This window comes from Cariama cristata, unplaced genomic scaffold (assembly GCF_000690535.1).
Source record: "Cariama cristata isolate BGI_N322 unplaced genomic scaffold, ASM69053v1 scaffold24733, whole genome shotgun sequence".
NCBI lineage: Eukaryota > Metazoa > Chordata > Aves > Cariamiformes > Cariamidae > Cariama > Cariama cristata.
Window position 1 is genome coordinate 50192 of NW_009607091.1, and position 16565 is coordinate 66756.

The 16565-nt window shown below is 36.8% G+C and overlaps 1 protein-coding gene across 1 annotated transcript in view; it reads right to left on the minus strand.

Annotated features, from left to right (window-relative positions):
• Nucleotides 1–16565, minus strand: part of SHC3 (SHC (Src homology 2 domain containing) transforming protein 3) — a 58314-nt gene that overhangs the window by 34253 nt on the left and 7496 nt on the right. The window contains exon 2 of the mRNA XM_009696606.1: nucleotides 2783–2853. Coding sequence (XP_009694908.1) covers nucleotides 2783–2853 — 71 coding nt within the window. The remainder of the gene's footprint in view (nucleotides 1–2782; nucleotides 2854–16565) is intronic.

A 16565-nucleotide genomic window follows, 5' to 3' on the forward strand; every position in this document is an offset into this window, starting at 1 on the left:
GTGGAGGAAAAGCAAGGGTAAGAAAGCAGGTCGGGACAGAGATGTGATGCAGTGCTAGAAAGGGAATAAGTGCTTTATGTGTCAAGCATGATGCCTGCTTATTAGGAAGAGATGCATCCAGACTTTCACACACTAAATCAGGTAATTTGGCTCATCTTTTCTAACTGGTTTTTAATGCTACTTAGTAAATACTGCAAATACCACAAGTCATATTGGCCCAAGCCAGGTCACTTTCTTCTATGACTGTGTTTTGCAAGGCCTTGGAAAAAATAACAGATTAAACAGGTGTGACACGTGCAGTAGGATCAATTTATAAAGTTATGGGTCAGAAAGGGACCAGAGCTGCCTTGAGATCTAATTTGCTAGTTATGGGAAACAGCACAGAGAAGTTTACACAGCCCCATACACAGAGAAGCTTTTCCTGCAGCTATGGATCTAGGTTCCTCATCTGCAGCAGTCACAGCTAACACTACTGATCTACAGACCCAGGCCTCAGTCACACTCCATCACCAGCCGTCAGGTTACAAAGACGGTTTTCTTACTGGTGACAGGCGGCAGAGAAATCAGCAATGGACATACCTAAATATAAATGTAGTATTTAGTAGTAGACATAGTAGGCCTAAATGTAACTTTCAGGTGCTTTTATTTTATTTGTAATCAAAGGGCTGCACAGACCAATAGGTGACAGGTATCTTCTCAAGAGGGAACTGGTGCCTGTAATATCAGAACATCAGCCTTATTAATTCAGTACATACCTTGAGGCTTATGTTATGTTTCCTAAGGCACATGAGCAAGTTAATCAGCTAATGTAATTTTTAATAATTCCTTAATAATATTTTCTTAATAAAGAATAGGCTTGTATGACAAAGTACATAAAACTTAAGACACGGCATGGGGATTTCTAGAGCCAGATGAATTAATGTATGCAGATTAAGATGCTAGATCCTGATTCGAAAGTCACCTAAAAACTCCTACTTTCAAAAAAGTTTTACATCAGGAACTACATGATCAGAATGACGCGTCTTCATTAGTTTATGACAAACAGAAAATTGCAAATGCAAAATAAGAAACAAAACAGGATGATATGTCTTCCTGCTTGAAAAAATATCCTGTGCTTTACATGTGTTCAGACGAAAATGAGCCAAGAAAATGCCCACCATGTAGTCAAATATGCTATAACTTCAACTGAAAAAAACATAATTCCAAGTCTGTTTCACAGTAAAAGCCAAGAATCATTTTTGAACTGAAAGAACTATAAGACAAAGATACTCTTTTTGTGCAGACCATAGTGCTTTCGATCAGCAAGCTTAAGTATTAATGGCAGAGTTGTGCCTTTAAGCTTGATAACAAGAAAAGTGCAACACAATTCCAATGAAGATATATAGTGAAAGACACTGTGCAGAAAAATAAAGCTAAATTCAGTTCACCTTCAGGTATAGAACACAAAACCAATAATAGTCACAACTGTTTCATCAGCAAGCATCATTTAACTTCCAAGTGGTAAACACAAATGTGCCACCTGCATTGAAACTGTAAGTTTGCTTAGACATGAAATAATTTTAAAAGGTCACTGCTGCAAATACCGCAGAAATGTACCTGATGAGTTTAAAAAAGTACAGTGTTAAAATTCTCCATAGTCTACATTGCCTAAAAATCAGAATTCTGTCATTTACTTCTCCTTTAGCTTTTACGCTCCTCATCAAAGCAGTATCTTGACAAATTAATGATTCATATTTTGTAAGGACTTATGGGGTCCAATTGAAAGCTGCTGTAAGCAAGTATATCTGAAAGTCAATGCATATAGATCATATGATCAGCATCGAAGCCCCAAAATAAGCAATTTTTCTCATTTAATAAATAAATACTTAGCTGTCTATGATATGACATATGGTTTATGATAGACTATCAGAAAGTGTAAGATTCCTCAAAGAGATGAAATTCAAGCACTGTATCCAGTCATATCACTTTATATGTGTTCCTTTGGAAAGGATTACTTTATTATTTCAACACCAGAATTCGAAAACATGGTCTCTAGTTGATAGAAGACGTCAGTGCTACAATCCTCTGAAACCAATGAGTTCAGCTTTTCAAGCAAAAATGCCTGCAAAATACTATTTCCTATAGTTCTCAGAAAATAGTCTCCTAGAAAAAAAAATGATTCATGGACACTTCTTAAGAAAGTGCTGTACTTATGTACTGCTCTTACAAAAGTACCGTAACAGGTTTAAAAGAATTGTAATAAGAACCTAATAGAAGCTTATTGTTTCTTACATACAGTCTGGAAAAGACAACATTCTTTCATTTGTCTCTGGCATCATTGTGGTGATATATTTTCATTTATATCCTTTGTACAGCCAGTTTGTAATCTGACATCTTTTTGCAAGAAACTACTATAAAAACCTATAAACATGCGGTTCCAAACCAGTTCCCTAGACTAACTGTGAAAAAATGCATTGTAGATTTTAAGTATATTCTAATTCTCACTGGCTTAATTTCACGAAATTGGTACCCAGATAAGTGCCTTATGTGGCATAATAAACAGGTCAAAATCTTCTAAAGCAGTTCCTGGCACATCAAAAGACCAGGAAGAAAATATCCTTTAAGCCCTTTTGAAGCTATATTAATACCAGGTGACAGATTTACCTGTAAAAGCAAAATTAAAAAGTGGACTTACAGTATCCAAAAATTACTTACTACGTCTTTTGCCATGTTCCTGGCCTTTCCACTTTGGGGACACAATTCAGAACTTACTTTAAAAAAGCACACTTCTACCAAGTCTTACCTTGCAATCTGTGTTCTAGTGTTGAAGTCAAGAGATCTCATTGAGCGTAAGACTTCTATACACCCCAAGTACTGTAAGGAAAAAGAAACAGTTGGAAAACGTATTATAATTATACTTCAGTTCTGGAAGAAAATGCAGCTACTCCTTAAAAGGCATTGTACAATTCTTATTTTTACATTTGATTTATCTTATGTGTCAGGTAGGTTTTTATAATTATGTTCCTGTACGTCACAGACTAGTTCCATAAACATTTTATTTCATTTAAGACTTAAGTTTGGTTCAACATATCTTTTTATGTTTAATCTAATCACTCTAACACACCTAGTTCATAATGTGTTGATGTGCTTTTTAATTTTCCTCTATCATCTTAATTGTTCCATTTTAGACATAAAGCTAATGAAAGTAAAAAATAAAATTAATGAAAAGGAAGTGTGGTAAAGCAAATTCATCTAGCACTGGTTAGTAGGAAAATCTTATTTAAGAGGGACAGAACTAAGCCTCATTAGAACAATAAAGGTAAATTATAGTAGGGGAAGCTGAAAAGAGCACCAGCAATCCAAAAAGGATTCCTTAATAATTAGCTCGGGGATAGATGGGATTTAATATTTTCATTAATGACACTAGTTTAAGGATATAAAAAAATGCTAACAAAATATACTAATAACCCACGCTGGGAGATGGCTTCAATAGGGTCATTCAAGAGAGGAATGACATGAAGGTTAGCTAATATTAGGAAAAGACCAGATTTATTGACCCAGATTTCTGCTTTGCATCTCTATGAAAAAGAGGGAGTACCATTAGAAAATATCTTGAAATATAACATTATCTACTACAGAAGTGAGAAAAACTCAGGTGAATCTTATAGACTTGTTTCCAAAAGTGGGCATAATTTGCAGCTACAGCTCTTGTCAGATATTTGGATAGTGGCTTTGTACAAACTAACTCAGGACTGGCATATCCCATGGCAGTATCTTTGCATGTAGGTTAAGTATTCAACCACACACCTGACTTTTGAAATTCGGGGGGAACAGGGAGGAGTCTTTACATAACAAGCCTGATAATGCTATTCTAGTATTGTGTTTTTATATCAGCTTTTATATCAGTTTTATATCAGTTTTTATATCTATTCGCAGCATAATGCAATCTATTCGAGTATGAAACAGGTGCAAAAAATCAAGTGAGACCACCATTTTGGTCTGTTTGGGAATTTTATTTATACTGAAAAAATGATCTTTTAATTAGAGAATTACTACATCACTATACTATACTATCTAGAATATCAGCAATGCTTTTTCTACAGAAATATGTATGTCACAAACTGTTTAAAAGTCAAAGGAGTATCTACCTTGTTTTCATATGTCCATTATTATTGAATTTATTGCTATCAAATGTTATGAAGTCATTACAATAGCGAATAAAATAAACTAGAATATCAAGTGACTCCTATTCATTAAATTGCTCAAACTTGGATTGTAATAGCCCACAGTTTCTGGGAAGGTTTGTTTCAGGAGCCATTTCCTAGAATTTTTTAGAAATCTCCTGAAATCTTACGTTTTTTAAAAACCTTGTAAGATCTTCATGGAAAATGTCTTATCTATAGAGATCCTGGTACATGGAGTTTTCAAGCTAAGGGTCATACTCTCAAGCTGTTTAGATTATCATCACTCCTCTATCAGTGCAAAAGTAGGTAACCCCTGTATCTTATTACAAGTTGATTCCTTTTTACTTAAAGCATCCAGAACAACATTTTCATGCTCTGATGCAGGAAGTTAAGTCATTAACTCTATTTTTAAGTATCTCAGAGGGTGATTTGATTTGCTTGGAGATGAAGTTCGTTAAACATCAGTTGAGATAATCAGCTGTTACCGTATGCCAATATACAGCAATGAAAGTTCTTTTCCTATACTCTTTTTGTGTCATTTTCTTTTAGTTCTAGGATGATTTTATAGATAAATTTTCCCAAATATTTATTTCATTTGAAATGCTTTTATAATTAAATATGTTATAAATGGTATAACTATTCGAAGGTATCCCTGTGATTTTTTGATACTGAAATACTTGGTTTTCATTATTTCATCAACCTGTTCATTTAGACTGCTCCATACTAAACCACTCTTGGAGTGCGCTTGTTCCTTCACTTATCTGTATTTGCCACAAGTCTTTTAAAGTGAAGTATTTGTACAAGTTTGAGAACCAGGTCCAACATTTTAGAAGCAAACTCTGGAAGGCAGTTTGACAAGTACATGCAGGCGTGCAAATAAATACACAAACACATGTGCACACAAGTCACTGTCAAAATAAACACACAAATAATTAGACAAATACCCATAAACATACTGAGAAGGCGTGCATTTAGACTCCTTTGAGTCATACTACCTGATCTGCATTAACAAAATTAGAGACAAAACCAGACTGAAGGAAGATCAGATGGAAAAATTACCCTGTACTTGCTTTATGCATAGCATGGAGACAGCTGAACACAACATAGTACAGCTTGCAGTATTCCTGACTGATCAAGGCAAAGACGGCAACTGATTTTCTGGGATAAAAGATGTGAACACTTAATCACCACGGCATGTTTTCAAGTAACGAAATTACTATAAAAACTGACATTCAAAAGGTCCAAAGGCCAACTACAGGGACATATAACTCACCTACTGCTATGCTTCAATTATTCCCCAAGACCAACATTGCTCTCTAAAAATATCCATTTGAAGTACATCCTGACAAGGATCCACAGAAAGGAGACATACAACCAAGATAGCAAGTAAATAAATTATTCATTTATTTCAACAAATAAATATCCTGATTAAAAAGAAATGCTATCTTTTGCTTTAGGCATTCCATGAAACATTTAAAATTTAGTTATAAAACAGTCTACTTCTATAAAAACTCCCCTTCACCCAGCACTTAATGTATATTCTAACCAATCAGCTACTGCGCACTGTGATATTTATGAGCTCCCACTAGCATTCTCCCTCTCATTGCTCAGGAAACAAATATATCATGATGCAGCCCACCTTGAAGCAGGAAGATTTGGGACTACCAGTTCCAAGCTCTCTCAGATAACGTTCTGCCTTCTGTCTACTTCCCGATATTTGAATGAGTTTCCAGTTTGTATACCTTCAATGAATGGTACTATGCCCAGAGGAAAAAGTCTTTCATATGAATGAATACCTTCCCATTCAGAAGCTTTAGATTCATAACAAGTACTTTGCAGGCTAAACAGCACCTTGCAGGAAGCTGATGTAAACCTAAAAGCAGAGTGCCACATATTCCTGGGACCATACCTCTCTCATTGCATGAGGTTCCAACATCCTTACTAGTTACAATTTTTTCCAGGTAAATGTAAGAGAAGGCCACATATCTTCAGTTTCTGGTTTATCCCATTGGTGAAGATTTTCTCCATATTCCCTAAAGTATCTCTGTCTTCTCTATGACTCAGTCAGAAAATTCTTGTTTAACAACTAAAATTTTTTAGTGTACCCTGTGTAAGAAAGGTATTGAGTTCTTCCAACATTTGTCAGAAACAGACAGTTCAACACCTCAGCGCTGAGTGCATTCATATGCTTGGAGCAAAGAGAAAAGGCAAACGAGGTTAGTCACTGTCAGAGATGTCTCTTGCTCCACAAACATGAACAACGTTGTTCACTGTTTCCTAACAAGCTCTTCAAAACTCCAAGTTACTGGAAGAAATCTTCCATCGTTTGACTCAGAAGCTAGTAGTAACAACAGCAACAAGTGTTTTTATAAAAACGTAGCAAGATGAAGCCCCATACAGCACTGCAGCAGTCCAACCTAGGAGTGACAAATGCTTGAATGTTTGAACGCTTGACCGACATATGCACGTCTAATAGCAGATGAATGTCTGCCCTGAACATGGGTAGCATGAAGCTCTGCCCATCACCTACTGTCAAACAAAATAAGGACACTCAATCTCTGAGTCTGAACTCCTGAAGCATCATTAGCTCACTAGAACTGCATGGGTATTCTTAGTAAATTAAGATAGACTGGTTTTAATCTCTGTAACCAGAGGACCATCATCAAATCCGAGTGGTTCACAACATCGCAGATTGTACCTGCAACACACAGAGCCTCGTGCAAGTTATGTAAGAGATAATGCGGTTACATCAGCAAACAGACATGCATTTGCATTGTTATCCAAAATTTAGCCAGTGCCTTCAAATATCAATGTATCTGAAATCTGCACTAACGTTGCCTCGCTGCCGATAATAGCCTGGGGGTTCAAAAAAACAGATTCTGTTTCCCAGGGTTCTGGGAGGTGTATGCAGATCTGATTTTTGAAAATAGAAATCTCTGAAACATAAGATACTTTCTCACCCACAGGCTTAGGCTGTGCTTTTTCTTGGCAAGTACAAAAGTAAGCACCTTTTTACTTGCCACATCTGTTCTTGATGTGTCTATCAAGTCATATGCCTACATTTTCATTATTCCTTTTTTATTTTTCTTTGGGGGAGGGTGCATTTGTTTGTTTATTTTTGTGGGGTTTTTTTTGTTCTGCATTTCATTCTTGTTAGCCAAAGAGCTAATCTGCAATTAAAGTATGCCATGAAAGTAAATGAGTAGTTAGTATGAATTGACTAGCGCTAGTTAACTCTAGTTGAGGACTCCTTTATTTAAAAATAAGAGTTTTTATTTCAAATTCAGATTATACTGCTTCTGTTGCAATATGCAACTATTTATGCATCAAAATGGCAGTTCCTTCTAATTACAGATATCATCATTAAGAGCCAAAGGGTCTTGTGAAGTGAGCACTGACAGTTCCACAATGTTCCACAATACTTACAACTTACTTTCAAGTTTGCCATTTACCCTAAATTGTATTAAGATTGAAACCCAGATACACCCTAACAAGCAGGGCATAATACAAAAATAGTAACAGCCCAGGACAGTAAGTTTGTTCACATGTAACTGTGGACTCAGTCACGATTTTTAATACCCATATTGATGCACGAAAAGGAGAAGAAAAAAAACACAAAAGCAACCCAAGACATATCCAGAGACTGCAGGATCGATAACTGCAAGTATCTTACAAATGAGTTTTTCTCTTTAGCAAATGAATATAAAACAGTAAACCTGAATCCTTGTGCTGTTGTATTAGACCAATTTCCCAGCTTAACTGAATTTACAATACCCACTCTCTAAACCACTGAAGTAAAAAAAAAACAAAATAAGGAACTGTAATCAGAAGGTGTTCCCTTTAATAAAATAAACTGAGTAAAAGAAAAATAATAATATGCCACAATATTTCCTAATTTTTTTAATTGTGCTTTCACTGAACATTTATTACCTTGAATACCTTACTAATTTGACTGAGACATGCACCACAAATTACTTAACTCAGCTCATCAACAGGAAAAGATCACAAAAAGAGAAGATAGCTTATCACAACACACATTTGCTTCTTTACTTCACAAGGAAATCATAGTGTAGTGATATGTATTTGAGTAAACTACATAGTATCCTGTAGCAGTAAATTTATTAATTTTAGAATTTTAGAAGCATTATAAATTCATGAAAACACTAAACTTTTATGTTGAAAGAAAAAGTGAGAAAAATATATTTTTCTGAAATGCTTCAGGCACATCTAGCAACACAAAATCCTTTCTAATCCATAAAATAACGCTCTGATTGGCAGCTGCCAGTCTGCCGGGTACTTCATAGTATCCATCTGCTAACAGAGGCAGTTAGAAGTCATTGACAAAAAGCTGTCTGAAGAAATACAGTAATAAAACAGTCCTTGCTTTTTTTTTTTTTTTAGGAGAAGGATTCAGGTACAGAGTTAAACCTAGAATTGGAAATACATAATTATCCTTTCGGTTACCCATAGCAAAATGCTTTACCCTGTGGTAAAGCACTTCCATAGATACCTGTAAGGGTGTTGGCATGTGGCAGGAGGACCTTTCCTTCCCCATCTTCAGGAGGAAAGGTAACTGCTTGGCATTTTTGCAGACAAACCTTCTAGCCATACTCACGCAGCCTATACAAGGAGGACATAAAGCCTCCATACCAGTAGTTTTACACCCTTTGAATTTGACACAGTGTGCACGCCCTTGTACCAGGCTATCTCATCAGGTTTGTGTAGGAGGCAGAGAAGGTCTGGAGGCATGGCTCTGCATCCAGGTAGTTGTGGGAATCCTCTTTTTAATAGGAAACAGTGGCTCCTCATCCTGATCATAACAAATGTCCCAGACATAGAAAACTGACCTTCCTGAGTTCTTCTTCACCTAGATTCTCCCATGAGCAAAGGAAAGGAAAGAAGTACAGTGTGCTAAATACCAGTGGGGATGCATTGTGTATTACCCATGCAACCAGCAAACTTCTTTAGTGGCTAGCCTCCTAAGCACAGTTACCTTTAACAGCAATCGTTTGCTAATTATGTTTAGTCTTTATCAACAGCTAATACTGACCAGTATTTACAACATTCACATAAGTTTGTATAAAAATGTGTTTCCAATAGTAATGATATAAAATATGATGTGCTTATATAGCAGCTTGAAAAGCATAAATCCTCTCGCCAGTTACCAGAAAGACTTTCAAACCTTTTCAAAACAGGTAAATGGTTCATTTAGTCAGGCTAAATATGGAGGCAGCCTATGTTTTGAATTACATTAAATAAAAAGATCACTTTAGAAAGATGGGTACTCTGAAGACATCTCTACATAGCAGAGACTGAAGCTGTTGTGCATACGCCATCATTACAGCAGACAGGAGGTATGATATGAGCTGGTATCACGAGCAGTTATGAGGACTGAAGACTGTGGGAAGCTCCTAAGGCTGAATTTACACTTGAAATCTTTTTAAATATAGAGGTACTGCATTCATACTGAGAAAGAGTATATAGAAAGGTACTTTATACATATGATGCTAGTCATTGACCTAAGGATGCAGCTCAGCTACCTGACTGGGACATAGATCTTGATGGGAGTTCAGTAAATCTTTCTGGACTCAACAGTCAGGTAGCGCACTGGGGTGCAGGACCTACTTCTGAAGCCAAGCTAGAACAAAGGGTAGCAATATAGAGACGTACTTCTCTGTATCACCAAAAAGTCAGCATTTTCTGAAGACCTGCACTTTAATGTGCAATAAACTTTTTTCTTTCGTTTTTGTTTTAACCTTAACAGCTGCCCATTCCTAAGAGGGTGTTTGCCAAACCTCAGGCAAACTTTTTCCCAGTACGTGCAGAACTGCCACACGTTGTCCTGTCATCGCCGTGGAAAATACCCTACCCAAAGTCTGACACCACGGAAGTCTGTGGGACACTCATTCATTGCAGGTGTTGCTGATAACACAAAGCACTTATTGGGCAGAAGAGGCTGCCTTTGGCAAATACTGGCTACCACTGACTGAGCAGGTAGCAGCGTGGTGGGAAGAAGGTCTTGCATGCACGCAACCGTTCAGATTTATGTCAGTGTACTTAGATATTTTAAGCAGAAACATGGAATGGAAGATCAGTTCTGTGGTATTTCTAATGCAGGGTGAATTACAATATTAGAAAAAGCTGTGGGCAGAAGCAAGACTGGATATTCAGAGAGAAATAAATTTGTATGAGCAGTAGTCACAGAGCTTTAACTCAGCTGCTAGAGATTTCACTTTCTCTGGTAGCTTGGGATATAAATGTTTGCCTTTGAATGCTCTGCTTAGCTATCAAGTAACACTATATTGGGATCTTACCTACATGAGTGTTATTCTCCCAGCCATGCCATAGTCTCCTGCCCTTCCCTCCCCCTGGGCCAAGACACATCTTTGGGACTACTCGAAGACGTGGATCTCTGAGGGTACCTGATGACTCTGCTCTACCAGTGTATGCGGAGGGACTCGCTCCGTACCTCTGCCCTGTGCTTCCCCGGTATTTGTACAACAGCACGCCTGCCCAGGGGAGCAGCAGTCCTGTGTGAAAGAAACACTGGCAACCTTGTTCTGAATGAGGAAAAGGCCCTATATTTAGACATTGTCAGAATCTAACACCAAAAATGTGTCATAAACATATGCTGCTATAAAAAAACAGAAAGGCACTCTTCTGTTCTTTCATACTTCTGCAGTTGGTAATTTTTATACCAGTAAGTAATCATGTATAGAGCTTTCCAGTGAATCAATATTACCCCCAAAGGGTTTTTTCTCATTAAAGAATGCATGTTCTAATCCAGACAGAAAACTCTAAGTAAGGATTGATTGAATGGAAATAGAATGGAAAAATCTAAAAACAAGTCTTCTTCAGGGTTCAACTACAAATAAGCCTTGACCCTTCGGCTGTAAATTTATCATCACAAATTGCTCCATGAGACAAGTAAACCAACAGAGCTTCTGAACTAGTACAAATGATGATGGATATGACTGTCAATTGCATTTCTCTTGGAAATAGGTGTTTCACTTCTTCAACAATGGGTGAGAGGAGAACACAGTGCTCCCAAGAATACCTCCAATTCTGGCCAACACCTAGCTCTTTCCTATTTCCTCTCATACAATAACTGGCTTCTGTAGTATAAAAATATTTTAAATGTCCCTATATACGTGGACTTTAACACTTCTTAACTGGGGAATGTTAGCCTACTCTTTCAAAGAACTGCCTTATCCTATTTGAACAGAAGGCTCAGGTGTGCACAACTGTAATAATGAAGGGATTTAGGAGGCAAACACGTGTATTTTGTGCATGAGATCAGTACCTCCTAGAAATGACTTCTATGATTTATACACTTCGATTCGTTAGTTAACACATTCTTTTAAGTACAATTTGATGCTATTTTGAAAACTTATGATGTTTACAACGTACTGCTTCCCTATTTTATTCTTTGAACTCGGATGCTCGGATTTTCAAGAACAAGAATGCTGCTAAAATTACGCTATTGAACTATTTTTGTAAAAGAGGTAATCTTCATAAGCTCTTGATTTAATTACCATAGTACAGTTATAAGACATTTTCTTCAGAGACTGCAGGGAAATAAGACTTTCTCTGTATATCTGTGCCTTGATATATTTTGATTCACTGCACCAAACAGAAACAGTGTTTGTTTAGCATCCAGAGTACAAAATAATAAAAGGTAATGTTTTAGAATTTTCACTGCATGACTGTGAGTCACTGCACATTTGCTAGATGTCTAGCTTTAATCATGTAAATCCTTTTTCAGTGAATTTCCTGAAGATTTCCATAAAGGCTTTCAGTCATACGTAAAGTGAGACTGGCTTCCAGAGGGATTCTGGGATCAACTATAAAACAAAGTGCCTAGCATTGACTAATTAATACTGAAAGGCTGTGAAACTTTTTCATCTAAAGAAATTAATCCTAAGCCTAACCCACTGCCAGTAGAAAAATCAGCTTCTAAACAAAGGAAGGCAACAATATTATTCTATTATTTCACATGCCTGCCATGCACTGAGTTGCTTAAATAACAAAAAAAGAATCAGTCTGCCTCAACGTGACAAAAAATAATTTTTATGTATATATACCTTTTATTTTATATATATTATGTATATGCATGTATGTATTTTTTATATATACACAGACCTTGAAATCCTATATATTTACTTCAAGCCTGCACAAATATACAGTGCCACTGTTATTAAGAATGTTTATCAAGAATCCTTAAGTCTAAAACAACACTTTTTTTATTATTTCTGAAATGCAGTATATAAATAGTTACAACTATTTTAAAGTTTCAGTGGGCAGCTGTATATATCTATTAATAAATGGAGAAATATGATTATATATAAAAAGATAGCAAGATTTGCCAACACTGAAAAAGCTGGAAATAGGTTATTCCTTTTTCTCCCACAGATATCAGAAAACTTGTGAAGTCCTGCTTCAGTGGCTAGGGATTCATATAAACAAAGAGGCCTTGGAGAAGATATGAACACCTGCTAAATGCCTCCAAATCTTGTTGACAGTAAGGCACAGAGAGAGCACAGCATTTGCAAAAGAAAATATACTTACGTGACACATATCAGGATAGAAGAACAGAAAGTAGAACAATACTAAGCAATACTTTCCAGGTCTGTTAACACATCTCCGAAGTACAATGAAGATTTTACGTGACTAAATATTATCGGTTGCTGGAAAAAAGAGATATCTGAAGAAAAACTCTGCAACAACATGCAATATTTTCACTGTATGTCAGAGCACAGTTTCCTTCTGTTGATAGAATGTATTTTCACTTGATTTTACTAGAATAAACTAGTAAATACGTATCAGAGTTGCAAACAGGAGTAGCTGTAGAAACCTCCACACAGCATGAGAATATGGGGCATCTTACCAGTAAGAAAAAAATTTAAAAGTCTATCCCATAAACCTCCATAAGAAAAGAAGAAACCATTCTATTTGGGATATGTCTAGATATTCTCACTAGATGTTAATACTGGTTTTACATTTGTCCCCTGTGAAAACATTCTGGCAGCATCTCACAATCAAAGGATTCAGAACCTCTTAAAAAAAAAAAAAAAGGAGAAGGATTCAGCTAGTGGAAGAAGAATATATTTTATCTTATCTTGAAAAGCAATTTCTTAAGTCAACTCTAAGGTCTCATTTCTTGCTAGTAAGGGGAAAGATACCACTGAGAAGCAAATTTTGCTTCTGATGATTTTTCTAAACTCCATCTCAAATGGGGTTTGAAATACAAAAATCCCATACTGGTAGTTTTCCATGTACAATATTTCTTACGTTCTTATTTTACAGATGTATGTTTTTGCATGCAAAAACTCAGAAATGCTAGAATCAGAAGTGCACACATTGGACAACTAGTTATTCTAGTATTTTAAATGTAAACACATTCTGCATTATGCCTCAATTTTTTGTATGTGACAAAAGTTTTCTTGAAAAAGGCTACATTTTGGAAAAAAAATTAGTTCTATACTTTTCAGCTTTAATTTTAAAAATATATAATACCAGGTGAATGCAATTATTGCAGTACAATATTGATCAGTATGAACCACTTAGACTATGCACTGCACTATTACAGATTAATTGTTTCATTTTCACAGTTGCATACTTTAATTCAGTGAACACTTTCCAGACTGTTTTGCTTGCTACCTTGAATATCCAGTAAGATATATTTCCGTTTAAAGCACCACACAGATCAGTTCTAGCAGCTTAAGTTCTGCATCAGAATTCCTTTAACACAAACATGCAAAAGCTTCTGCAGCCAAAACATTATGCTTGAACAGCTGAAAATCATAATTAGACATTTGAAACCATAAATATCGGCACTGTAAATCATAGAACCATAGAATGGTTTAGTTGGAAGGGACCTTAAAGATCACCTAGTTCCAACCCCCCTGCCATGGGCAGGGACACCTTCCACCAGACCAGGTTGCTCAAAGCCCCATCCAGCCTGGCCTTGAACACTTCCAGGGATGGGGCATCCACAGCTTCTCTGGGCAACCTGTGCCAGTGCCTCACCACCGTCACAGTGAAGAATTTCTTCCTAATATCTAATCTAAATCTTCCCTCGTCCAGTTTAAAGCCATTGCCCCTTGTCCTATCACTACATGCCCTTGTAAAAAGTCCCTCTCCAGCTTTCTCCAGCTAATGTAGTTATTAAAGGATTTATAGTACCTCAGTCATTAAGTAGAACTGCTTGATGAGGAGTATATTAAAGCACAGATCCAGAAGATGGCAGATCTAACAAGCACTTTTCCACTATGTTGAATATAAACCTATGCTGAGTATCTGAAATGTTATGTGGCTATGCTTTTGAAATTGTACATTAGGAGGTGTGATTTAGGAAGGCTCTGTCACTGTTAAAACTGAAAATGCAAAACATACAGGGAGGGAGAGGGAGTCCTTTTTTACATGAATGCTACATGTACCTCTGGTCTTCATCACAAAAGTCCAGCATTAAAACACATCTTTGTCAATCTTTAACTTTCTTATGCTTAGGCTATAGTTACCTATGTTCACAGTAAGAGTGCCCAAAAGATGACCTCCAATGTACAGAACAGAGGAATAAGGTGAGAGACATCCCGGGCTGGATTTAAATCATGAAGAAATCTCTAAAAGGTCTTCTTACAGCATAAAGGCCATGAAGAATCCCAGCAGATCTAGGGGGCTGGGGGCACCTTCAGGCCCTAATGGCCTCAACCAGCCTTGCTTGGGACCCCTTCCCACCACCCCTGCCCAAAAACCCCAAGGTCAGTGTTAGCTCAGGGTGGGTACCAGCAGTGCCCAGCTTGTGCCTCCACATGGAGCAGCCCTGCCCTTCCAGCTCCTTGGTAGAAATAAATATATTGCAAGAGAGAGTTCATATAATGTTTCTATTTACTTAGTGCTCTCTGCTTATTTTATGACTATAAAATTAATTTACAAAAGGTTCAAAATGACAGAAAAATCTATCTTCAACGATCAGTATTTTAAGTTTTCTCTTCCAGAATGGCCTGCTTCATGTGCAGGCTATTTATCCAATGTAACTATTGCAGTTAGAAATGAATGGTTACAGTAGAATCTCAAATCCAGGGGTAATCTACACTACATAAGTAACAGTATTTTAAGTAGTCTGAATCTTGTTTCTACTTGAAAAGTCTGCTGCACCTAACTCTACAGGCTGCCCATCAATTCTACTTCCTCAGACGTCTCTCACATAACTTACTACTCTTTCTGCCTATCATTGAGCAACCTGAATTGCAATTCATAATATTGATCCAAAAAATACATTCATAAATATCGCTCACTTCAAGCTTACAACATATAAGAGGCTAAGTCTCTAACATGAACAAAACCTGTCTTGTATCTCACTGTATCCAGGCTATTCTCTACAACTTTGATCCTGCAAAACATCCATACCTCATATGAACTCTGAGCTTATTAACAATTTATTGTTTTTTACAAAACATTTTCAGGTATGCATTTCATAGGGAATCTTCTATTCTCCTTGTCAGCTGTGGCATGCACCGTGTGCCGGGTGACCTTCTTTGACAGCTATTAAAAGTGCATCACAGAAAACCATGATTCAAAGGTAGAATCTAGTGACTCAGGCAAAGCTGTCTTTCTGTCTCTCCAAAATTTCTACTCTAATTTCTGTCATAAATGTGCTTAGTTTGAAAACTGAAAAGATATTTTCTGATTTGCCTATTCTGCCTACCCAGCTAGAGAGCTTTTACAGCAGCAGACCTTCACTCTACCAGCTGTACAGAGCAGTTGGGTCTAGTGGAAGAGCACTGCACATAGGTGTAGTGTATGTCTCACCTCTGCCAATAATTTCCTGGACACCCTCAAGCAAATGACTTAAATCCTCTCCATCTTTATTTCCTCTTCAGGAAAATCAAAATATTGATTCTTTGCATTAAATAGTACTTTGTATTAAAGCTTGTAAACAAACATCACTTCATAGAGCACGAGGACCTATTAACAATGAGTGTTCCATAGAAGCTAGGTATTATTAATATCATTATTATTATTAATCCTACAGCAGAGTGAGCCAGACTTCATTGCCTTCTTAACACTGCTGAAGTGCTGTAACAGAAACAGGTTGAATGCATCTGCCAGTGCAGCTTGATTTCATACCAGGCCCTTGTAAATCTCATTAATTCTGAAGGTTTTCATCATGCCTGAGTGTTGTTAAGGATAACAGTCATCTAGGAATAGGATCGTGCTGGGGACTGCCTTCATAGTTTCTGCCTCTGACCCAAGAAAAGGTTTTGGGTAGATTCAAAACACTTGGCTAATAAATTTTTAACAGTTTATTGTGGTGTTTGCAGTGCAGCTTCACATTTAATTATTTCCTTTCGGAAGAAGGCTCTGCACAGTTTATCCACCTGGCCTTTTCTCTTCATTCCT